At 38.4% G+C, this 21,234-nt stretch overlaps 1 protein-coding gene across 4 annotated transcripts in view; it reads right to left on the reverse strand.

Annotated features, from left to right (window-relative positions):
• The window catches only part of cadm2b (cell adhesion molecule 2b), a 237,318-nt gene extending 218,394 nt beyond the window's left edge, over positions 1-18,924 (reverse strand). For all 4 annotated transcript variants that reach the window (XM_082181224.1, XM_082181223.1, XM_082181225.1 and 1 more), the window contains exon 1: positions 18,607-18,924. In XM_082181224.1, coding sequence (XP_082037350.1) covers positions 18,607-18,667 — 61 coding nt within the window. In that variant the 5' untranslated portion in view covers positions 18,668-18,924. The remainder of the gene's footprint in view (positions 1-18,606) is intronic.
• Between the last annotated feature and the right edge of the window lie 2,310 nt (positions 18,925-21,234).

Genomic DNA, 21,234 nt, shown 5'->3' on the forward strand with positions numbered 1-21,234 from the left:
AGAAGATAGCGATCAAACTACATTTGACAAATGTGTGCGTTATTTTATTTTTTTACAGACATCGATGTCGTGATTTTCAAATAATGTGGATTTGAAAACAGATGGATCGAAAGGTAATAATTATTTATTTCTTAGCTGGCAAGTATTCAGATAAGTGATTAATGCCTATGAGCGTATGTCAATGCTTTTACATGACATGCACATGATAACATGCATAAGAGGTGAACTATATTTGATTTTTGGGTTATTATAAAATGTGCTGGAGACGTTCGAAACGCTTTTTATGTAGTCCATTATACTCATTTTACGGAATGAAGTTTATTTTGTGGCTTAAATAAATTACATGTCCACCTTTTTACTCTGAGGTGGAAACGGGCTGCTATAAATTAGGGACGGAGAGATGAACAGTGAAAAAAACACACCACATCATTATCTAGGAGAACCAGCGGTTGAGATAGTTCAGGTAATTTAGCAGAAAAACTCGATGGCCTAATACATACACAGTGGCTGCATGAGATTAAATCTGTAATCATTTCCGTGTTGGCCAGCACATAGATGGAGAGTCATTAGCCAGCAGGTGCACAGAGTGTTTGTACCATTATCTGACATTACTGTGCCGCATCTCAGCCCTGAATATAACATTCAACAAGCACAGGAAAGGTTCAAGCTAGAGGATCAGAGACCTGACAGCCAAGAGGGGCTAAACCGTCGGTTTCGACAGTCACTCACTCTCTCCAACACTCACACATGCACAGACATGCATTTAATGCGGAGTCACAATAATTATGCGCGACAGCTGAGCTGCTCCTCTCCGCGAGTGGCTGTTCTGTCATGACCATATTTCATTTCAGTTTATCTCGGGCTTGGCAGAGTTTCCACTTATTCTGCTGGAATGTGTCTTGTGTGCGTGCGTGCTTGTATCCTTAAACGTAATGTTTACTGATACATAGAAATGAGTCGAAACATTATTTCGTCTGACAAAACTCACAGCTTGTAGCAAAGTGGAAATTTACAGATTTCTCACAGAGATTCAATGGGTCAAGATGGTATATTAGTTTTAATCTTGGGCTGATTAGTTTTAAATTCAATGCATTCTCACGACCAATTCCAACCCGATCTCACGGGAAAACGTACAAATTCTACGAGGTGGCTTATTCGTACGAATTCATACGACCTGACTCGTACGAATTAGTAAGATTTTTGCAAAATCGTACATATTTTACGAATTTGCCAATTCGTATGAATTCATACGAATGACCTACCCCTGACCCCGCCCCTAAACCTACCCATCACGTGGGTTTAGACAAATCGTACAAATTCGTACGAGTGAGGTCGTACGAATTAGTACGAATTAGCCAACTTTTTATCATTCGTACGAATTCGTACGAATTGGTCGTGAGATAGCGTTGCCAATTCATATGAGTGAGGTCGTACAAGATGTCTATCTATTTCACCTTTTGGACAACAATTATTATACTTAGTATTATACAAAACCTCGCACAATACAACTTTAACATCATAGGATGTCCTGTTACTTTATCCGCTACAGTAAAAGACCTGGGTGTTATACTCGATTGCAACCTGTCTTTTGAAAATCATATTTCATATGTTACAAAAACAGCCTTTTTCCACCTTAGAAACATTGCTAAGCTACGTAATATGCTATCAATTTCTGATGCAGAAAAGTTAGTTCATGCATTCATGACCTCGAGACTGGATTACTGTAATGCCTTATTAGCTGGTTGTCCTGCATCCTCAATAAACAAGCTACAGTTAGTCCAAAATGCCGCCGCTAGAGTTCTTACGAGATCAAGAAAATATGATCATATAACACCGATTTTATCATCACAGCATTGGTTACCTATAAAGTTCCGTATTAATTACAAGGTATTGCTACTGACTTATAAAGCCCTAAACGGCTTAGCTCCAGTCTATTTAACGGATCTTCTATCGCCCTATAATCCATCGCGCTCTTTAAGATCACTAAATTCAAGGCTTTTGGTCATACCTAGGATATCCAGAACCACCAAAGGAGGGAGAGCATTTTCACATTTGGCTCCAAAACTCTGGAATAGTCTTCCTGATACTGTTCGTTGCCCAGACTCGCTCTCCCAGTTTAAAACCAGATTAAAGTCGCATCTCTTCAGCCAGGCATTCATATAATCCCACAGTTCAAACTACAATCCGGCCTCTAGCTCATAAATGCCAGAGGAGAACTGGCCCCCGACTGAGCCTGGGTTCTCCCAAGGTTTTTTTTCTCCATTATGTCACCTGATGGAGTTTTAGGACACCATTAGGTCACTTGATGGAGTTTTTCGGTTCCTTGCCACTGTTGCCTTTGGCTTGCTCAGTTGGAGATATTTTGGGGATATTTAATTTAATTTTATCAATCAATAAATTCCTCTTGAAACAAACTTTGTTGTATTATTTAAATTTAATACTGTGAAGCTGCTTTGATACAATCTGTATTGTGAAAAGCGCTATACAAATAAACTTGACTTGACTTGACTTAGGAGGTTAATTTTGTTAGCATGCAATGTGAAGATTTTTTTTTTTTTAAACAACGCCTTTATGAAGCTTCTGCGAAGCATACAAGTGGCTAGTATCCGTGCATAATTATAGGATAAAAGTTACATCACCAAATTAAAGGTACACTATGTAAATTTTTGCCGTTCTAGCGATTAAAAACAAAACTATGCATTTTGTGGAAGAACATTGTTTTGGTTGTGCTTTGGTTCTGCGTGACTGTGCGGATGAATATGGTTCTTTCTCATAACTAAAAAAAGAGAGATTATCCTACTGCTCTTAAAACATTCACTACTAGGCTTAAGAGATATAACCAGTTTAGATGGAAAGGATCTCAAGCTGACTAGCTGAAGACATTACTGTAGCTTTACCCATGCATTAATAAACACGATACAGTACTTCCAAAAAACTAATTCAACAACAACAACAATAATGAGATGACCCTTCACTATAGATAATTCATTACAATCAACTCTGTTAGAGAGCTACATATGAGAATTAATCTGTTCAACAAAATACCTTACTCACGTGTTGGGTAATAAAAACACCATCTCCGCGTCGCTTTTACAACATTTCAAATCCTTCAGTTCTCATTCCCGAAAAGCCAAGCTAATGTTGATTCTTGTTTTATTACGAGCTCCGTCGTGAGAAGGACACTTATTTTAATTTCTTGACTAACATACTAAAGAACATTTTGTAATTTTAACCAACGCTATCTCACGACCAATTCGTACGAATTCGTACAAGTGCTAAAAAGGTGGCTAATTCGTACGAATTTGTACGACCTCACTCGTACGAATTTGTACGATTTGTCTAAACCCACGTGATAGGTAGGTTTAGGGGCGGGGTCAGGGGTAGGTCATTCGTATGAATTCATACAAATTGGGCAATTCGTAAAATATGTACGATTTAGCAAAAATCGTACTAATTCGTACGAGTGAGGTCGTACGAATTCGTACAAATTAGCCACCTCGTAGAATTCGTACGAATTGCCGTGAGATCAGGCTTTTTAACTGTAGGGCGTTATTCAATTTTAAGAGAAATTATATTAAAGTATATTGTGTTTCCATAAACTTTGTCAGTACATTCACCAATAAACTTTTTTTATCTGTGTTTCAAATAAAATTATTTCAAAGTAATCTTGAAATTACATTAAGATGTGGGGAAAATCTGCTGCCAAGATGAACTTTTATGAAATATACATTTGAAATCATAACTAGATGACTAGAGAAAACAGAGAAAAGGGACTGTGGCATTATGGGTGTTGAAATTCCCCTAGCTTGACTAAATATGTCAGCTCAGGGTTACTGATTATAACTGTAGGGGATGCATGACATAATGTTAGCTTAGAAGGCTAATCATAAATTAATACAGTTTGTGGCTTCAGTTATGCCGTGTGATATGTGGTACAAATGCAGCATTTGAAAATGTCAAGTGTGTAGCCTGTGTGTGTGTGTTAGGGGCCGTTCAAACGCATGAAAGGTGTCTCCTTCTTTCCAAAGCGCTTGCGCTCCTGTCCCGTCTGATCGTTGCTATGCAACCATGAACCGCGCACGACTGAGCTTTCAATGTTGTAACGGAAAGGGTGAAGCTGATTGGTTGGTTCTTGTCACATGACCTGCATTTCTGACCTTGTGGCATTCTGAAAAGTTGAGCATTTTTCATCTCGTTGCGCCTGGAAAAAGCGAGCGCGTCGCTAGTCGCGACCGCATCGCTTCTATTATGAGCGCGCTTGCACCGTAAAAGACGATATGTGAACGGCCCCTAACAGATATATTTATATATGTGTTCTTCTACCCACATTCTGTCAGATTAATTATACTAAGACAGTCTAAAGCTTTACATCAAGGCCACAGATAATAAGTTGGAAAAATGCTGTATAATTAAACACCTACTGTTAATGCAGTGATGTTACAGAGAATATGTCAAGAGTTTTGTATAAACATATTCCTTAAAGATGACTAAAGACCAAATTAAACAAACGTGTGATATAAAGGCGATGAGTGGGAGAAATGAAAGTTCGAAGCAACACCAAGTAGAAACTTCATTAGAAACTTCTGGTTATATCAGTCTCAGAGCTTTTGCTGTTCATGATTTTAACTGGAGGCTGATATCTGCCCATCTCTAAATAAACTGCTATTTTTAGGACTATCTGCCCATCTGTCACTGAAAGTGCTGCAGGCGTCTTCTTACCAATTACTTTTCATTTGGTTGTCATCCTCAAAACTTGTTTCTCATTCACACCTCTTTCCCTGATTTCCAGATCCCCCCTACTTAAACACTTAAACATTGTCATAGTTACATTGTATATGTTTCTTTCTGATGTGGTGCGAAATCTCCAGTGAATGGCACTAAAAGTGTGTTCAATTTGATCATAAATAGATGTACGTGAATCTGGCAATGTTTTATTACGTTGGTTGTTGTATGCAGCATGGTAGTTCGGAAATGAAATGTCCGGTCGGCGCCAATGGCCTCGTGGTCAGTGCGCCGACATGTAGCGCCTTTGCGCTCGGGCGGCCCAAGTTCGAGTCCCGGCTCGTGGACCTTTCCCAATCCCGTCCCCCGTCTCTCTCCCACCTCGTTTCCTGTCATAATAAAGGAAAATCACCAAAAAAACAATATACAAAAAGGAAATGAAATGTCCGGTGAAAGGGTTAACCTCTATTGCGTTTGAAAATAACATACCACATACATTAAACCCAACCAATAGTGTGTGAAATAGCAAACATAAGATTTGAGGAAGCAACCATGCCATTTTAGCTTGCCTCTGCAAGTCTGAGCTCTTTTATCGCAACTTGTGTTTCACGGGACCGAGCAAGTTTACTACATCTGAAAAGGAAAACATATGGAGCGGATTATGTGTTGTAAACGTCAAAATGTATTAGTTTACAAATCATGCAGTCTTTATTAAATGATAATCTGCCAGGTAATGATCCTTTGTGTAAAAAAGGAATCCAAAATTGTTGTTGGAGTTTTAGAGCCTCTAGTGTTCATTTCAGCAGGAAACTGCAGTGATGAAACGTATGTACGTTTTAGGAGTTTTGCAAAAATGTAGGTAGAGGCACGTTTTTCCAGTGAGCCTAGTTTGAATAAAATGTATAGCAATCAATTGATATATATAAATATATCCCTTTTATTGACTGTAAAATAAAGTAACTGTGGCAAATGAGTGTATGTCACATTGTATTTCTATTTCCACACCGTTGCAAAAAGTCCTTTTCTTTCATCACTGGATTTTTCCCTTCAGTTTTTGCCCCATCGTCAGCGCTCCCACAAGCCATTGCCAGCTCTCGCTGTAAATTATTATCGTTTTATGGTCATTTCATCAACAAATCTTCAGTCTCAGTCACTCAGGCCTTCACCCACCTTGCTATCAGTATGCAGTTCTCGTTCCAAGCGTTGATCCTCCTTTACGAGGTCATGGAGTTGATGCGTTTTTATCCTGTCCCCCACACTCACACAAACTCAGCATGTATCTCTCCTCACTTCCCTCGCCAAACCTCCACACCACCTTCAGTTGCAAATCTGTCCGTATTCAGCCTCGCTTCCCCCGCCTTACTTACCCGTGGGAACCTTTTTAAAGATTAAATCAATATCAGGACATAAACATGAATCAATTCAGGTTTGCGCTTTTCTCTCTCTCACTTTGTAGAAAGTTGGGTACACACGTGTAACGTGTCACTTACAAGTGAAGCAGAGGACGATCGGCCTCTGAATCATGTAAAATTATATTTTGATGCTGATATTGACATTTCTCTCTTTAATAATCCAGTTTAAACTAAAGTAATTTCTGTGCCAAACAAAACTGCAACACTTTTTCTCAAACAGGTTTCCTGAACACTCCTCCCTTCCTGCTATTGGTCTAATAAATACATAGCCACGCCCCAAACTCACACCATTGGTAGAGCCACTGTTGCCGTGCTGGACTTGGCAGATTCTACAACAAACATTCAAATGTTTTGAAAACACCAAGCCACAATGTTTTAACCTACCAATGGCTTACATAAAGTTGACACTACCAAGTTTTTATAGGAGAAATTTGAACATAAACTCAACTTTAAACACTATCTTTTCATCACTGATAGCTCCTGCATTGTTTCTCTGTTATGAAGTCGTGTACATTCACCAAGCAGATGTACTGCCATAGGCCCCCTCCTTCTCTGATTAGATTAAATTGTCTCCTCAAATGAATTAAGGACAGAAATCAATTATTGCGTGTCTCCATGCCTGTATCACAGCAATACCCACTTATTAAATAGCCCTCGCCTTTGCCTGTTTAATCTTTGATTACGCTTTCAATTTGAGTTGCTGTTATCTCCATCTGCCACCATTATGTTGCCTCACCGGCATCATTGAGATGTAGTGCCACACGCTTTTGATTACTCTCATCATGTATCTTTGCTTTGATTGCTGTTTTGACAAAATAGATACTATCTTTTTATAGTCTCTCACTACAAGTATTTAAATCGGCTCTCTAAGTGACTGACAGACACAATGTTTCTGCTAGCATTTTGGGGTCTTTCACACACACACACAAACTTTGTTTTTTTTGTTTTTTGTTTTTACCCCAAATCCTGGGTTGAGCTTTTTGGGTAAATTTTTTTGGAGTTATTTTTTCAGTGTTTGGGTAGTTTTTGTGTTACCCTGCTCCTGGGTCAGACGTAACAACCCAGGCGTTGAGTTTTTTATCACGGGCTTTTTGCAACCTCTTCAGAACCCTTTTCACACAGCGCGATGATCGCGGCAAATTGCTGAAAAATTGCCAGAACGCCTTCTGTGTGAACGCAAACACCACCCAGGATTGATGCCGGCATCGAAGCCGGGTTGGGGACCTAGTAACATTGCCGCGTTCAGTCCCAGAACGTGCGCTTTGTGAACAAAAGCCGTCATCAATGCCGTGTCGTAATGATGACGCTGAAGCCGGGATCGTTCGCCAGCTGTGAAACGCTACGTAATGCGCTAGTTTATGATCGAATCAGAGAAAAAAATGTTTCTCGAGAGAGAAATCGCAGCTCATAATCAAACTTAAGACGCTGCCGAGACATTACAAGTCACATCGATGTCACGTGTCTTTACGGGATTTTTACGGCTTGTGTGTGAACACACTCTCTGATTCCGGAAAATCACTGGCAGTGTGAATGAACCAAAATCAAACGAACCCGGGTCAAATCCCGGGTCACTTTATCCGTGTATTTTCCGGAATCTCTGTGTGAAAGGGGCTCAGGAGAGACCAGTGCAGCTCCGTCTAATTGGTGCATGTCTTCGGTACAATAGGGGTTTGTGTCCATTTTATTTGATCTATAAATACATCATTGTTCTGTATATCGTTTAATTTTATGAAAAGCAACATACAGGGGCGCGATGTGAGTCACGAGTGTTGTGTCAGTCTTTTTGTGTGATGGAAATGCCTGATGCCTTGCATAAAATTTATGATTTTATTCAAAAAAAGATACAGAATATAAATACTTAGAAAGTTCAAATATGTTCTCAGAACTGTACACTGATTGTTTATAGACAGGTTATGGAGTCAAACACAGCATATTTCGGCTATGAGTAAAACGCAGGGCGGCGGTCTGACTCCGAAGTTAGAAGTTCCCCTGCCAAACAAGATACAAGACAGTGCTGCATGAGATACTAACCAATGAGAAGCGTTGTGGGCGGGGCGACACGTGCAACCCTGCCCCAGGTGAAGCCCCGCCCTGATCTGCAGGCTCCAGCAAGGTGTACTTGACGAGATCCAGCACCGTTATGGTGGAAACGGGATGACAGCGACTGGTCCATTACACTTGAATTATTTGTAAATGTTTAATTTGTACTTATAATATTTGTTTAACGAGCTTAAATGTAGGCAATATGTATTCAAAACTATATAAAGTATGCTATACTGTAAAATTGTAAAAAAAAAAAAAAAGGAATTATCATCCAAACCAGTGGTTGTGTGGAGTTTTTTTGTTTTTTTTGTCCTACATTTACTGGGGCAGGGGCAGGGGCAGGGGCAGGGGCAGGGGCAGGGGTGAGCAATCGAACCCGGGTTCGGAACAGGCAATCGAACCAAGTGTGAAAGCGCCCTTAGTCTGGTTTTTGTGGTGTACATGTAAAAATTGTTGTCAGTGACACCACTTTGCAGTAAAACTTGAAATAGAGTGTTTGCATATGCCTGTCAAATGTAGAATGTCAGGAAAAGGAAGGGCAATCATTTTGATCACTACTATGTTCTTTGTTGGACGATGGAATTCTTTGTTGCAATAAAATTAATGAAAAATGGTGCCTTGCATAACATTTTTACAAGAGAAAGTAATCAAAATAGTTTGTTGCAGGCCTATTTCATATTATTAGTCTCGCTTTGCATCACAATAGCAAGTGAATCACTGATATATAGCTGGTAAAAACAGCACGGATGGCTATTCCTTCAATTCATGGCGAGAAATTCAAGGCCACAGAAAAGAAAAAGCAGAGCAGCTCGGTGTTGCAGAGTAAATGAGATTCATTGTGTGGTTCTCATCCGCAGGCAGTGTGAGGACATTCTTCTAAGAGTAGAGATGGTGAGGGGACTCTGTTTAAAGGTCAGACAACAGATGAGATGAAGACTCTGCTTCGTTCTCAGCCAAAATTCCAAAAGACTCTAAACAACTCCAAAGTGTCTCGCAGACGCAACTGTAGTTCCGCACTGTTTTCAACTCAAAGGTTACATTTTAATCTTGCAGTGGCTTTATTTCTTACTTTAAACTTTTTCCTTTTTTACTCTAAAATGGAAATGAGCTTCCATAGAATCTCTCAAGGACTTATACAACACAATTTCAACGTGACTTTCAACATGCAACATGAAGTAATTGACCTTTGAGATACAAGAGTCTGTTAACTTTCAACTGAAAGAGTTTAGAGTTTCTCATTAGCACTATTTTTGAGTGCTTAAGACAGAAAAGCCATTAACTTGTCAACCTTTTTAGTGTTTTCAAACAGCGATGACGTTTTTTTTTTTGTTGGCGGAGCCTACCTGGTGGCAGAAAATGGCAGTTCTGCTGTAGCAATCTGTGGAAACAACGGAATAAAATAATAAAAGGTAAATTTTGAGTTTATATCTCACAATCTGACTTTGTTTCTCGCAAATTGAATCGTGAGATATACTCGTTATTCTGTCTTTTTTCCCTCAGAATTGTGATATAAACTTACAATTGCGAGTTATAGTCTAATCTTCAAATGCAAGTAAAAGAGTCAAGAATTTATAAAAATTGTATAGGCTATGTTTTAAAAGTTATGTAAAATGTTATAGGTTTAAATATTATTTCATGCTGTAACTGCTAGTTATGTATGTACCCTATGAACTGCATATGTGAATATTACGTAGACTTACTGTTTACATCAAATTCATGCTATAATAGTAGACTAATCATTGCAGGTTTCATCAGTCCAGTCTGTGACTTGCAACTGTGACTTCAAATGGTGTGTTCAACGACAGAATTCTATAAAAATGATTTGTTTTTTGCATACAAATTCTGACATAGAAAGGCACAATTTTTCTTTTATTCTGTGGATCTTGCCCATTGTCCTCCATTGCGCGTGCAGCGGCAAGTGACGTAACTGACGTCTTCTCAAAATTGGTCTGCGATTTCTTTGTTTTCCTTTTTCTTTAGTGTGTTATGTAGCTGTTTGTGCATCATGTATAAGTTCTGCAGAGTTACAAAGCTCAAAGTGTCAAACCTAAAGAGATATTCTTTATAAAACTTAAGGCTCAGCCACACCTTCATAAAACGCTTCGTTCAAACACGCCCCCACAAATCTACGTCAGTAGGCACGTTTCCATTACAGATTTGCGCAAAACGTTTGCTTTTTTTTCTAAATGTCGTCAAAAAACGATTGTGAAATGACGCTGTTTCCATTAACCGATGTTATGTGACCAAAACTTAATTTTTTCCTGTCGCGATAAGTAAAATCATTCCAAAAACCATGGCAACGGATGTTGGTAGGTTTATGTACTATATCCCAGCCACTGCACTAGCCATTGTTATTAATCTAAGGAGATGTATGTGTGTTTTCCAATCATTAATGGTAAGGAACGACCCTTATTATACTTGTGAGCGGCACATATGAGGTGTTTCTCCCTCATATCTGCTTCGAGGTCTTGATTGTGGCATTTCTTTGAGGTTTAGAATCCATTATTCCTGTAATTCTTTTGTCTTATATGAGTTTAATAAAGAACGCTGTCTCGTATTCTGTCCAAACTCAGCGTGTCATCTACGTCAGGTGACCTGTAAATGCGCAAAAACTGTTTTCATTGCAGTTTTGCGAAATATTTATTTTTCGAATTGCCGGAAAAACCACCTCATGCGAGCGTAAAAACTTTTTTAATGCGATAAATGCGAGTTTTTGCGAAATTGACGTGTTTCCATTGGGAGTATTTTCAATTCGTAATTTCAATTTGCGCAATTTGAAGGGTAATGGAAACACGGCTACTGTGTGGGGGCAGAGTTTCATAACACCGCCCAAATGTATACGCAAAAAAAGAAGGCGTAACTTTTATTCTCGCTGTATTATTGTTACCGCCGGTGCCTTATAAGTCATTATAATCAGTAATTATGTCCCCAAAGAAATAAAACCTTACCAATCTAATACGATCTGGTCCAGTCGCGCTGCCGAAGATGATCGATCAGCTTGGTCATCCGCATTTTACGGTTCAGATTCTGGCTCAAATTGAGAAGGTAGTACCGACATTATCACCTGTCATTATTGGTTTAGGAGCTGATGTTCCAAATATGGTAAGGGGCGTGACATTTCCGTCACACGTTTAAGGTTTTTGGGCCAATCACAATGCACTGGATCGCTGGCACACCGCACACCGCACTTTTCAGAACGATGAGCTTTGTAAAAATTGACGCGTTTCAGAAAGGCGGGGCATGGAGGAGCAACAATAATGTACAGTATGTTTGTGTAAAATAATGATTTTTTTTTTAACCTAATACCGCGTAAACACATTGCATTAAACCAATTTCTCCGTCAGTGGTGGGTTTCGTAGCTCTGCATTTCTCTGTCTGTGGGGAGGATGAGGGACAGCCCCCCGACAGCGCCGAAATGGTCCCCTGTCTGACCAGGGCCCGTAGAATCGTCCTCTTCCCCTCTTTAAGGCAGCCCTGACTGGGACATATTCACAAAGACATCTATGAACTAATTAGTAATAAGGCTTTCCAGCAAAGGAAATGGCAGTGTCAATGAGAAGACAACAGAGTTTGCTGATCATTTTGTTGTGGCACTAACAGAAATGCAGGGGTGACAATCAGGTAATTTTTGTGTGAAGCTTTCAGTAAACAACTAATTATCTGCATTTTTTGCACATCTTGTCATCAAGCTGTGACTATTTTAGCAGCAGCTGCTTTTATGTTACTTTCGTCTTAAGAAACCTCTCCTATTAGTTAGCCAGTTATTAGATGATACTTAATAAATCAAATAGTAGAGTAAATAAAAGAGTCGGAAAGGTTTAGATGCATTTCTAGTGATCAATACTGAACCACTTTCAGAAACGTTCCCTTTATCTCCACTTAGAGATAAAGAATAGAGAACAGACGTAAAATTAAATGCCCAAAATTCTAATATAATCTTTATCTCCGCTTCTGTCTGTTCTGTGGCCAATGGATCGCCAACAGAAGCTAATTATCATGTCTGTTTGCCCAAAGGTAGGTGATCTTATTAATTGTGCTTGTCACTGCACCATTTATCAGTAGAGTTATTATGGTCTTCTCAAGCGAAGAATATCTGTCCTTTCATTACTGAAGTCTTTCATAGGCGCAGTACTTTAATTGCACTTACATCTGAATCTGCTCAGAGCAACCTCATTACAGCCTACAGAAACAAACATGCCATTACGACATCTGTCATGTTGCGCTATAATGGTCGCAGTTAGGACTAGACAAACCGAATGACTCTACAATCTAGATTAATCAGTAACATTGAGCCAAAAAGCATGAACTCGCACGGAATCTGCATCCAACACATTTGTACCCGGACATGTGCAATTACACAAAAGTAATGAAGTAATTCACCTGCCCTGAAGGCTTTACAACAGCCTACGTGACGGTCCTCTGGGCAACGGCCAATCTCAGTCTAATCATTTTACTAAAAACATCATTTCTTTCTTGCAGGGAGTTACAGGTTTAATCCACAGTTAATGAAAGCGACCTAACATTCTGGTATTAGGCTAAAGGCAAAGATTTTGCTAGTATAAAGAGATGTATTATAAAAACCTTCTAAAACCATTCAATATTATTATTTGAGAAACTGACACAACTTACCCCAAAGCATCTGGCCAGTGCTGTCAGTGTTAATTAAAACTAAAACTATAAAAAAAAAATATATATATATATATATATATATATATATATATATATATATATATATATATATATATATATATATATATATATATATATAATTTTTTGGGTGGTAAAATCAAACAAATAAATAAACATATAAACTGGCAAGTTTGAGTTCAGTCCATTTGCATTTTAATTTATCTTTACTTAAAGTTAATTTCAATGAGAAGACCACATTAGGTCAACTCAATTAATTAAGTTTGAATTTTCCCATTACTCAAAAAATAAAATGTTAAAAAATGCCTTGGCAACTACCTGAAATCATTTAAGTTGAAGTACTAAAATTACTAAAAAATATGAATAAATTAAAACTAAATAGAAACATAAAAAAAAAGGAATAAAAATGGCAAAACAACTAAATTACTCAAACCAAAACTGAAAAGCTCATTCAAAATATGAATAAATACTAATATAGTCTATAAATAATGAAATAACACTGCATCTGTCACACTGTCTGGAAAATGCTTCATTTAATCATTCATGGCTGATTTTTAGCCAAAAATAATTTGCATGCTTTTATAAATCGGCAATGCACCAACATACATGGTATATATCTTTAGACCTCAATGAATTTATGCTCGGGCATAAAAGTCAGTGGGCGGCTCATCTTACCCCACTCTTATCCCCTACTGATTTTTGTATCCACATTAATATGAATGTTTTTAATGCACAAAGCATTTTCTTTTAACAGGCTTCAACCGGAGATGGTGATGCTTCTAAAAATACAGCAATAAATACAAAAGACTCTTCCTTGTTTAAGACAATAAAACACTGGCTGTCATCCAGGCTGTTTTTCGATGTCTCTTTAATATCATACCCCCCCTCTCCCCCCCTCTCATAGCGCTTCTGTGACTCATCTGTACAGATGTAGATCTGTCAGCCAGCACAAAGCATAGAGGCTTGGCTTCTCTCTGCACACAGCCTGCTTTCCTTTACTGGATTACTGATATGCGGCGGTACACAGCGTAGCTCCATGGCCGGCACTCAGCGGCTTAGAGCCCATTCTGCTAGGATAAGCTAACCCTCCATGGCGAGGAGAGAGCATAAAGCATTCTCCCCGTCACACCTCACGTCAAAACGCTGTGATGCGCTAACGCTGCACTTCAGCTGCCGACACACACTACCTTAAACGCTCAGCTGACACAGGATCTATCCGCACGTTTAGCTGGGCCCTGGGGCAACTGAGCCACAAGATGTTTCGGGGGCTTTTTTAGTCCCTTAGGCCCAATTTGTATGGCACATTCACAGAAAGCCAGCTACAAATGTCTTTTTTTGTGAATTGTTAACTGGTGGGAAAGATCCTGCTCTAATGGGAATATGACGGTAGAGGAACAACGAGGTGCTGTGAAGACCTGACCTAAATGTCTGGTCACAGATGTAATTGGAGACCTCAAGTTTTATATAGCTATTAAGACACCATGCAGCAGTGTTTTGATCTGTGATGTGCGAGATTCGTGGAGAAGTGAAAGGGACTGCAAATATCAAGTGCGCTTTAACGCTACGGATGAAATATAAGAGCGATGACAACGTGGTGAGCTTTACGGACCTGTGGTGTAGAGGTAAGTGACACATTCATTCCATCAAGTCATGGTGCTCATGTTTGAGATGCAGGATTGATTCTGACAACTAACTCTCAATGACTTCTTGACCCCTCTCTTCTCATCTAGCAATAAAAAAGACGAACCACTCAGATCAATAATTTCTATAATGCTGTTAAATTCATCGCTTTATGGGGAGTGGTGCTCAACAAAGGAGGCACAACGTGGCTTAACATTATTAAAATAAGGAGGGAAAAAACTTTTAAAAAGTCGTGAATTTACATTAAGAACCAGGGTTTGCATTGTTTTGGAGAACCAATACACCAAATATAACCAAAATATAAGTGGATGATATACACAACATTTTAATTTAAAAGTCATGGAAATGTCTATAATGAATAAATATTTCTCTAGTTGTTCCAATTTCCAAATTACATTTCCACCTTCTTTTTTTTTTTAACACAGAAACTTCTGGAATACTTAGAAGCCCATTTCTGATAGATCAATCAATCAACCAATCAATCAATCAATCAACCAACCAATTAATAAACCAATCATAAATAAATAAATAAATAATCATTCTTTGGTAAATCAGAATTATGAGATAAAATAAAATGTAAAAAAGTCAAATTTATGACATACAAGTAATGCTAGTCAAATTATGAGATAAAAAGTTTCAAATATTACATTTAAAAACGTGTTTGTCATAAAATAATTGTGCATAATTATAATTGTTTTTTAATCTCAGTTTTGATTTGTGTGATAATTTCAAGTCTCTCATAATTATGACTTAGTATATCATCATTTAGACTTAGTGTGTCAAAATTATGAGCTTTTTTTATTGACTTTATTGATTTACCAAAGTATGTTTTTTTTTTTTTTTTTTTTTTTGGTGGTGGAAATGAGCTTCCACAGGAATGACAAAATTAATAATTAATTCATCATTTTCTGCTGACTGCAAGTTTTCATAACAAAAAAGTTTAAAAACAAGCAGCTTTGTCATCATTACAAGCACCAGGAAAAAAAAAAGTTCTTTAAAAAAATATTTTGTGAATCATTGTCCTATAGCAAAATAAGACACATATTGTGATTCTGTCATTCAATGTGTCATCTAAAGTCAGTCTTTCATGCAATTCTTTTTGGAGATCAAGACATTACATATCTAGGATATATCCTTGGTGATCAGTACTGGTTTAATCTGATGGTTTCTCTTACTAACCCCTAGTGATGGCCTTTTCTCATTGTTCTATGTAGCAAGAAAGCGGACAAAAACCTCATCAGAGAACACTGGCTCAGTCTTGAACATCCCTGCATGATTGTGACCCTTCAGCCACAGTTTATCTATCACTTCTTATCAAGTCTTATAAGGAAATCATTCCATCAAACTGATAAATCAGCTGAGTGAGTAACTCCATGCAAAAATATTCATCTAAGCACTGTCTGTTCTTCACTGAAAGCACTCAGACTCTGTGAGACTGAGCTACATTGCTTCACATTTTAAGAAGGGATAAGAATCAAGCTGGTGAACGGAAAACTGACAGCTTATGGCAGGGATTCTTGGGATGTAAATTATTAAAAAGCTTTTCAGAGTTACCATTTCGGATGTTTCACACATTAAACTGGAAAGGTTCTGGAATAGTCTTTAACTTCACAAGTCAAGCAAGAAGCAAATCGACTTTATATAACCAACATATGCATTAAAGAGCTACTTAACTGTCGTACGCAAACCCCAAGAGACTAAGAAATAAAGCCAACTCAGTTCTCTAAATAAAAAAATCTTAATTGCTTGAAATGTATTATTATTATCATCACTAAACCATATGTTATAATACAGTGCTCATAAAATGTAGTTTTCACATGGGGCCTGTCATTTACTGCATGCGTTTGCACCTTTAGTCAGATTGGTGTTTTTTTTTTTTTTGTCCTTGTGTATAACACAATATTTAAACAATTTCAGCCAATTATAAATAAGCCTCAAGGATGAAATCACTATTTTACTAGAAGTACAAATTTGAAACAATATTAAGGATTTATAGGATCAAAAAAGAAAGTGAACATTTCACATGAGGTTTTTGATTTGTGATCATGTTATTGGGTGTTAAACTGCAGACCTGGAATCATCAGAAATCAGCAAATCCTCAAGCATCCACACAAGATTTTTACGTTTAAACTATATAAATATCATATCATGTGACCTTTTCCTCACACCTGACATATTTATGACCATTAGCGAGGGAATGCCATGGTGGTCACCGTGATTTTGCCAAGTCATGGAACAACAGTACTGAGAATTTAGTCCATACCCTAAAGTCAGAGGGAAATGATAGGTGAATAACACTGATGTATAAGTACATAACCCTGGTTGTAAGCCTAAACTTGACATAAACCGTAAACTTGAACCCTCAAATCTGATTGGTTGATTGGAAATGTTGTTCCGGGATCATCAAGGGGTGTGTGTGTGTGTGTGTGTTTGTGTGTTTTTGTGTGTGTGTGTGTGTGTGTATATTTTTTATCTGTTTCTAATTTTATATTTTATATTCATAAATGCAATTAAATGGTGGCGAGTGGTGATGGGGGATGCCATAATAATTATTTTCGAGAAATAAATCTGATTACCACAATAAATCAATTAACAACAACGAAAAAAAGTGTATATCCATGATTTCAACCTACTGTTACAATATTACAATCGCCACGTTAGAGTAGTTTGTAACATCAGCACTTTATATACTAGACACTACTTTACACAATTTAGGAATAAACAGTAGATTACAAATGGCTAATTTGTAATAGACAAATATGAAAATATTCTATCAAAATTTGAAACGTATAGTGCAACACACACTCACACACAAATAATGTAAAACAAAACCTGTTACAACACTCCCCCAGCGCATGGTGTACAATACTGCGACATATCTACTGTATTAATAATCAATATTAATAGTGTAACCTAGCCTAATATTGACTCTCTAGGCAGACACATATTATGGTCTCTCTCTGAGTCGATAAAGGTCCAGCAGCTGTGAGTCATGTTCTTGCAGTGGCAGATGTAACCAAGTCAATGGTTATTATTTCCATTATTTTATTCATGCATCCTTTTGCGGAACTTATAGAAAAAGAAAGCACGATGGTGTGTAAGTGTTGACAGAGTACTGTGAGACTGTGTGACCCGTGGGGCGCGGCTGCGCGCGATCCGCCTGCGGGATTCGGAGAGTCAAAGTGGGACAGCAGTGCGCACCTGCTCGCTGCATTCTGTCCGCAAGAGATCCAGAACATCTGTCCGTTCTGAAATGTTCCTGGTAGCTATACATACATATATACACACACACTATGTATTCTTGCTATATAACAACAGTTGTCGCTACTGTAAATAAATGCACAAGCCATAGCCTATCTTCACTCTGTACTTGAACAGTGCGCGACTCGGAAAGAAAATCTTATGCTACGACGACCCCAAGATGTAGAATCTTGCAAATACCCAGAGTGAGATGCGTTTTAAACGAGTGTATGTCCAACTTAAACCAGTGCTGGCCAAATTAATAGTAAAAAAAACTGTAGGGCTTGCATTAAGCATCCATTAAGTTCAACTTGTTTTGCACATCAAATCACACCCTTAACACCGAGCAAGCCTACGCGTAATTGCGATTACATTGCAGATATCAGAATGAAGCATATGGATCGATTTAGAACAAGGAGGTCGTTACTGAATCAGTGTTGACAAAGTTCAAAAATTGATAAACACAAACAACAAGACGCATCAAATCACACACTGATCAGTGAGCAATAGATTGTTGCGTATGCGAACCATATTAATCAATTTGGAGCGCGGGCACATGCCCACCGAATCATTCTGTGTCTAAAGTTGCTCATTTGATAGATGATGGCACACAAACATCACTGAATTAACTACAAACAACTTCCCACGCAGCTGATCCCGCGTGTAAAAGAATGTGCACTGAACTCAAATCTGCACTGTCATCATCATGCCACAAAACACACGTAGTGTATCTGACTTGTCCAAACGCACGGGCTACTTCTGAAATATTATCCCTGGTGCAGTTGAGGTCTTGAGATAATGTGTGCTTAAATCACACTGGCATTTCTGTTCTCCCAGCCAACTCCCACCACACCCAGAGGGCATCACACTACTGTGCCCACACACATCCCAGGGTTCTTACCTTTAATGACAATCCCACAGAAGCTGTAGAGCACAAAAAACAAGTGCTGTTGGAGCATCATATTCTTGTGGCGATGCTTGCGTCCGTGTTCTCCCTGCACTGATGCTGATGCTGATGCTGCTTATCCAGGTGGATGGTGCGCTCTCAGTCGCATGGATGGCGCAAACCCGAATCTCCTGTCCCGATCCGGAGGATAGGTTGCGTGCAGCAGTTACTGTACCCGGAGCTGGGAGAAGATGCTGCCCGCACTGAAAATGCTGAGAAAGTGGCACTTCAGCCCCTGCCTGAGTCTCTGCCTCTCCAGAGCGCCGCAGCAGACGCGGGTCCCGCCCACTGTAGATTGACACATGGAGACGCCTTAACGATAGTACACAGACCAGCGTGAATGCGCAATTGATCGCGCTGATTGATCACACTGATAACTTTCTGGTGCGCTTTTGGTTACACTTTAGAGACCAGCGTTCATGTTATTGTCCGGTAATAATTAGGCTCCTTTAATCACGATAACATGTAATTGCAAGCAGTCCCCCTGATAAATTAACGGTGCATATTGTTTATTAGGGGACAGCAGGGAGTGTTGTAACACAAGGTGAGTTGTAACAACCAATTTGGAATGAGATACACTATATGGTTTATAATCTGATTTTCAGAGGACAGAACTGGATCATCAGAATCAGCATATCTCGTTTAATGTGATTGCTATAACTTCCGCACAATCATCTTCTTAAAAAATCTATTGTCGAGGATGTTTGTAACACTTGTAACTAGTGTACTTCTGCTGGATCAACAAAGACTGCACAAATTAGGACAGTGTATAGACTGTCACCTAACACACACACACACACACACACACACACGCACGCACGCACGCACGCACACACGCACACACACACGCACACACACACACACACACACACACACACACACACACACACACACACACACACACACACACACACACACACACACACACAAACAAATTTAATGGGTACTTTCCATTGACATAGTGATGTTTATACTGTACAAACTGTATATTCTAACCCTAAACCTACCCATGCAGACAACTTTCAGATTTTTACATTTTCACCAAAAAACAAAAAAAACAAAAAAAAACATCATTTAGTATGATTTATGAGCTGTTGTCCACATGGGGCCCAAAAATGTCCCGACAAGGATTTTGGATATGAAAATGTGTCAATGATCAATTCCTCTAAATATTAAGACACTTAATCCCGAGACAACTGGAAGAGAAAAATACGTAAGTAAAGTGGGGGGAAAACCTTTATTAAAGATTATAAATTGGTTAAATTATTCAAACGAATCGCAGCATAAATTGTATTCTTATTTAAAATTATTTTATTTTAAAAAAAATCATAAATAAATCAAACAAAAGCATGTTGAGTGATGGTAATTTGTCTTAATAAATATTTAACTTTTCTGTTTGTTTCTTTCTATTAAAATTGTAGCCATTTACATCTGTGGCAAACAACCGCATGTGCACAACATACCTTTAGTCATATATGAACAATACTGAGGTAATATATTATGAAATTGATTGTTTTTAAATTTCAGCTTTCATCTGTCTAGTTCTTATCTTATCTAGTTTGTTCCATGCTAAACGCAGAACAAACTCTATGTCAATCAACACTTTTCACAACAGTGTTTGCACATCTATAGCTTTATTTTGCCTCATCGCTATTTTTGATCTGTAATATAGTGTTATCTGGAAAGTCATTTTGACTTGACAAAAGATGTGAGATGGACTTTTTTTGTGCATATAAAATACTGACAGATTAAATGAGATTAAATAATAGAGTAACACAAACATCCAATTGAGGAAGCAGTTTTGCATATCTGTGTGGACTGAAAGGTTTTCTGTTGTTGTTGATGGTGTATTGGAATGGTTTTGAGATCTCAAGTGGAAAAAGGAATATTGTTTATCCTAGTTGTTAGCATCTTTAATTGGGTCTCCAGGCAATCTATCAGCAATGAGGCCATGTCATTCACACCTTCTCACCTTATTCCTCGTATTGCAAATGTCACTTTCTGTAGAGAGACATGCATGCTTTTATGAGGTCGCATTAAATGTCTAGCATAAACCACTGAACATTTTTTTTTATATATATATGTGACAAAATTATAAACTCAACACTTTTGTTTTTGCCCCCATTTTTCATGAGCTGAACTCAAAGATCTAAGACTTTTTCTATGTACACAAAAGGCCTATTTCTCTCAAATATTGTTCACAAATCTGTCTAAATCTGTGTTAGTGAGCACTTCTCCTTTGCCGAGATAATCCATCCACCTCACAGGTGAGGCATATCAAGATGCTGATTAGACAGCATGATTATTGCACAGGTGTGCCTTAGGCTGGCCACAATAAAAGGCCACTCTAAAATGTGCAGTTTTATCACACAGCACAATGCCACAGATGTCGCAAGTTTTGAGGGAGCGTGCAATTGGCATGCTGACTGCAGGAATGTCCACCAGAGCTGTTTCCCGTGAATTGAATGTTCATTTCTCTACCATAAGCCGTCTCTAAAGGCGTTTCAGAAAATTTGGCAGTACATCCAACCGGCCTCACAACCGCAGACCACGTGTAACCACAAGTGCCCAGGACCTCCACAT

The sequence above is a fragment of the Leuciscus leuciscus genome, assembly GCF_965113295.1.
Source record: "Leuciscus leuciscus genome assembly, chromosome: 9".
Taxonomy (NCBI): domain Eukaryota; kingdom Metazoa; phylum Chordata; class Actinopteri; order Cypriniformes; family Leuciscidae; genus Leuciscus; species Leuciscus leuciscus.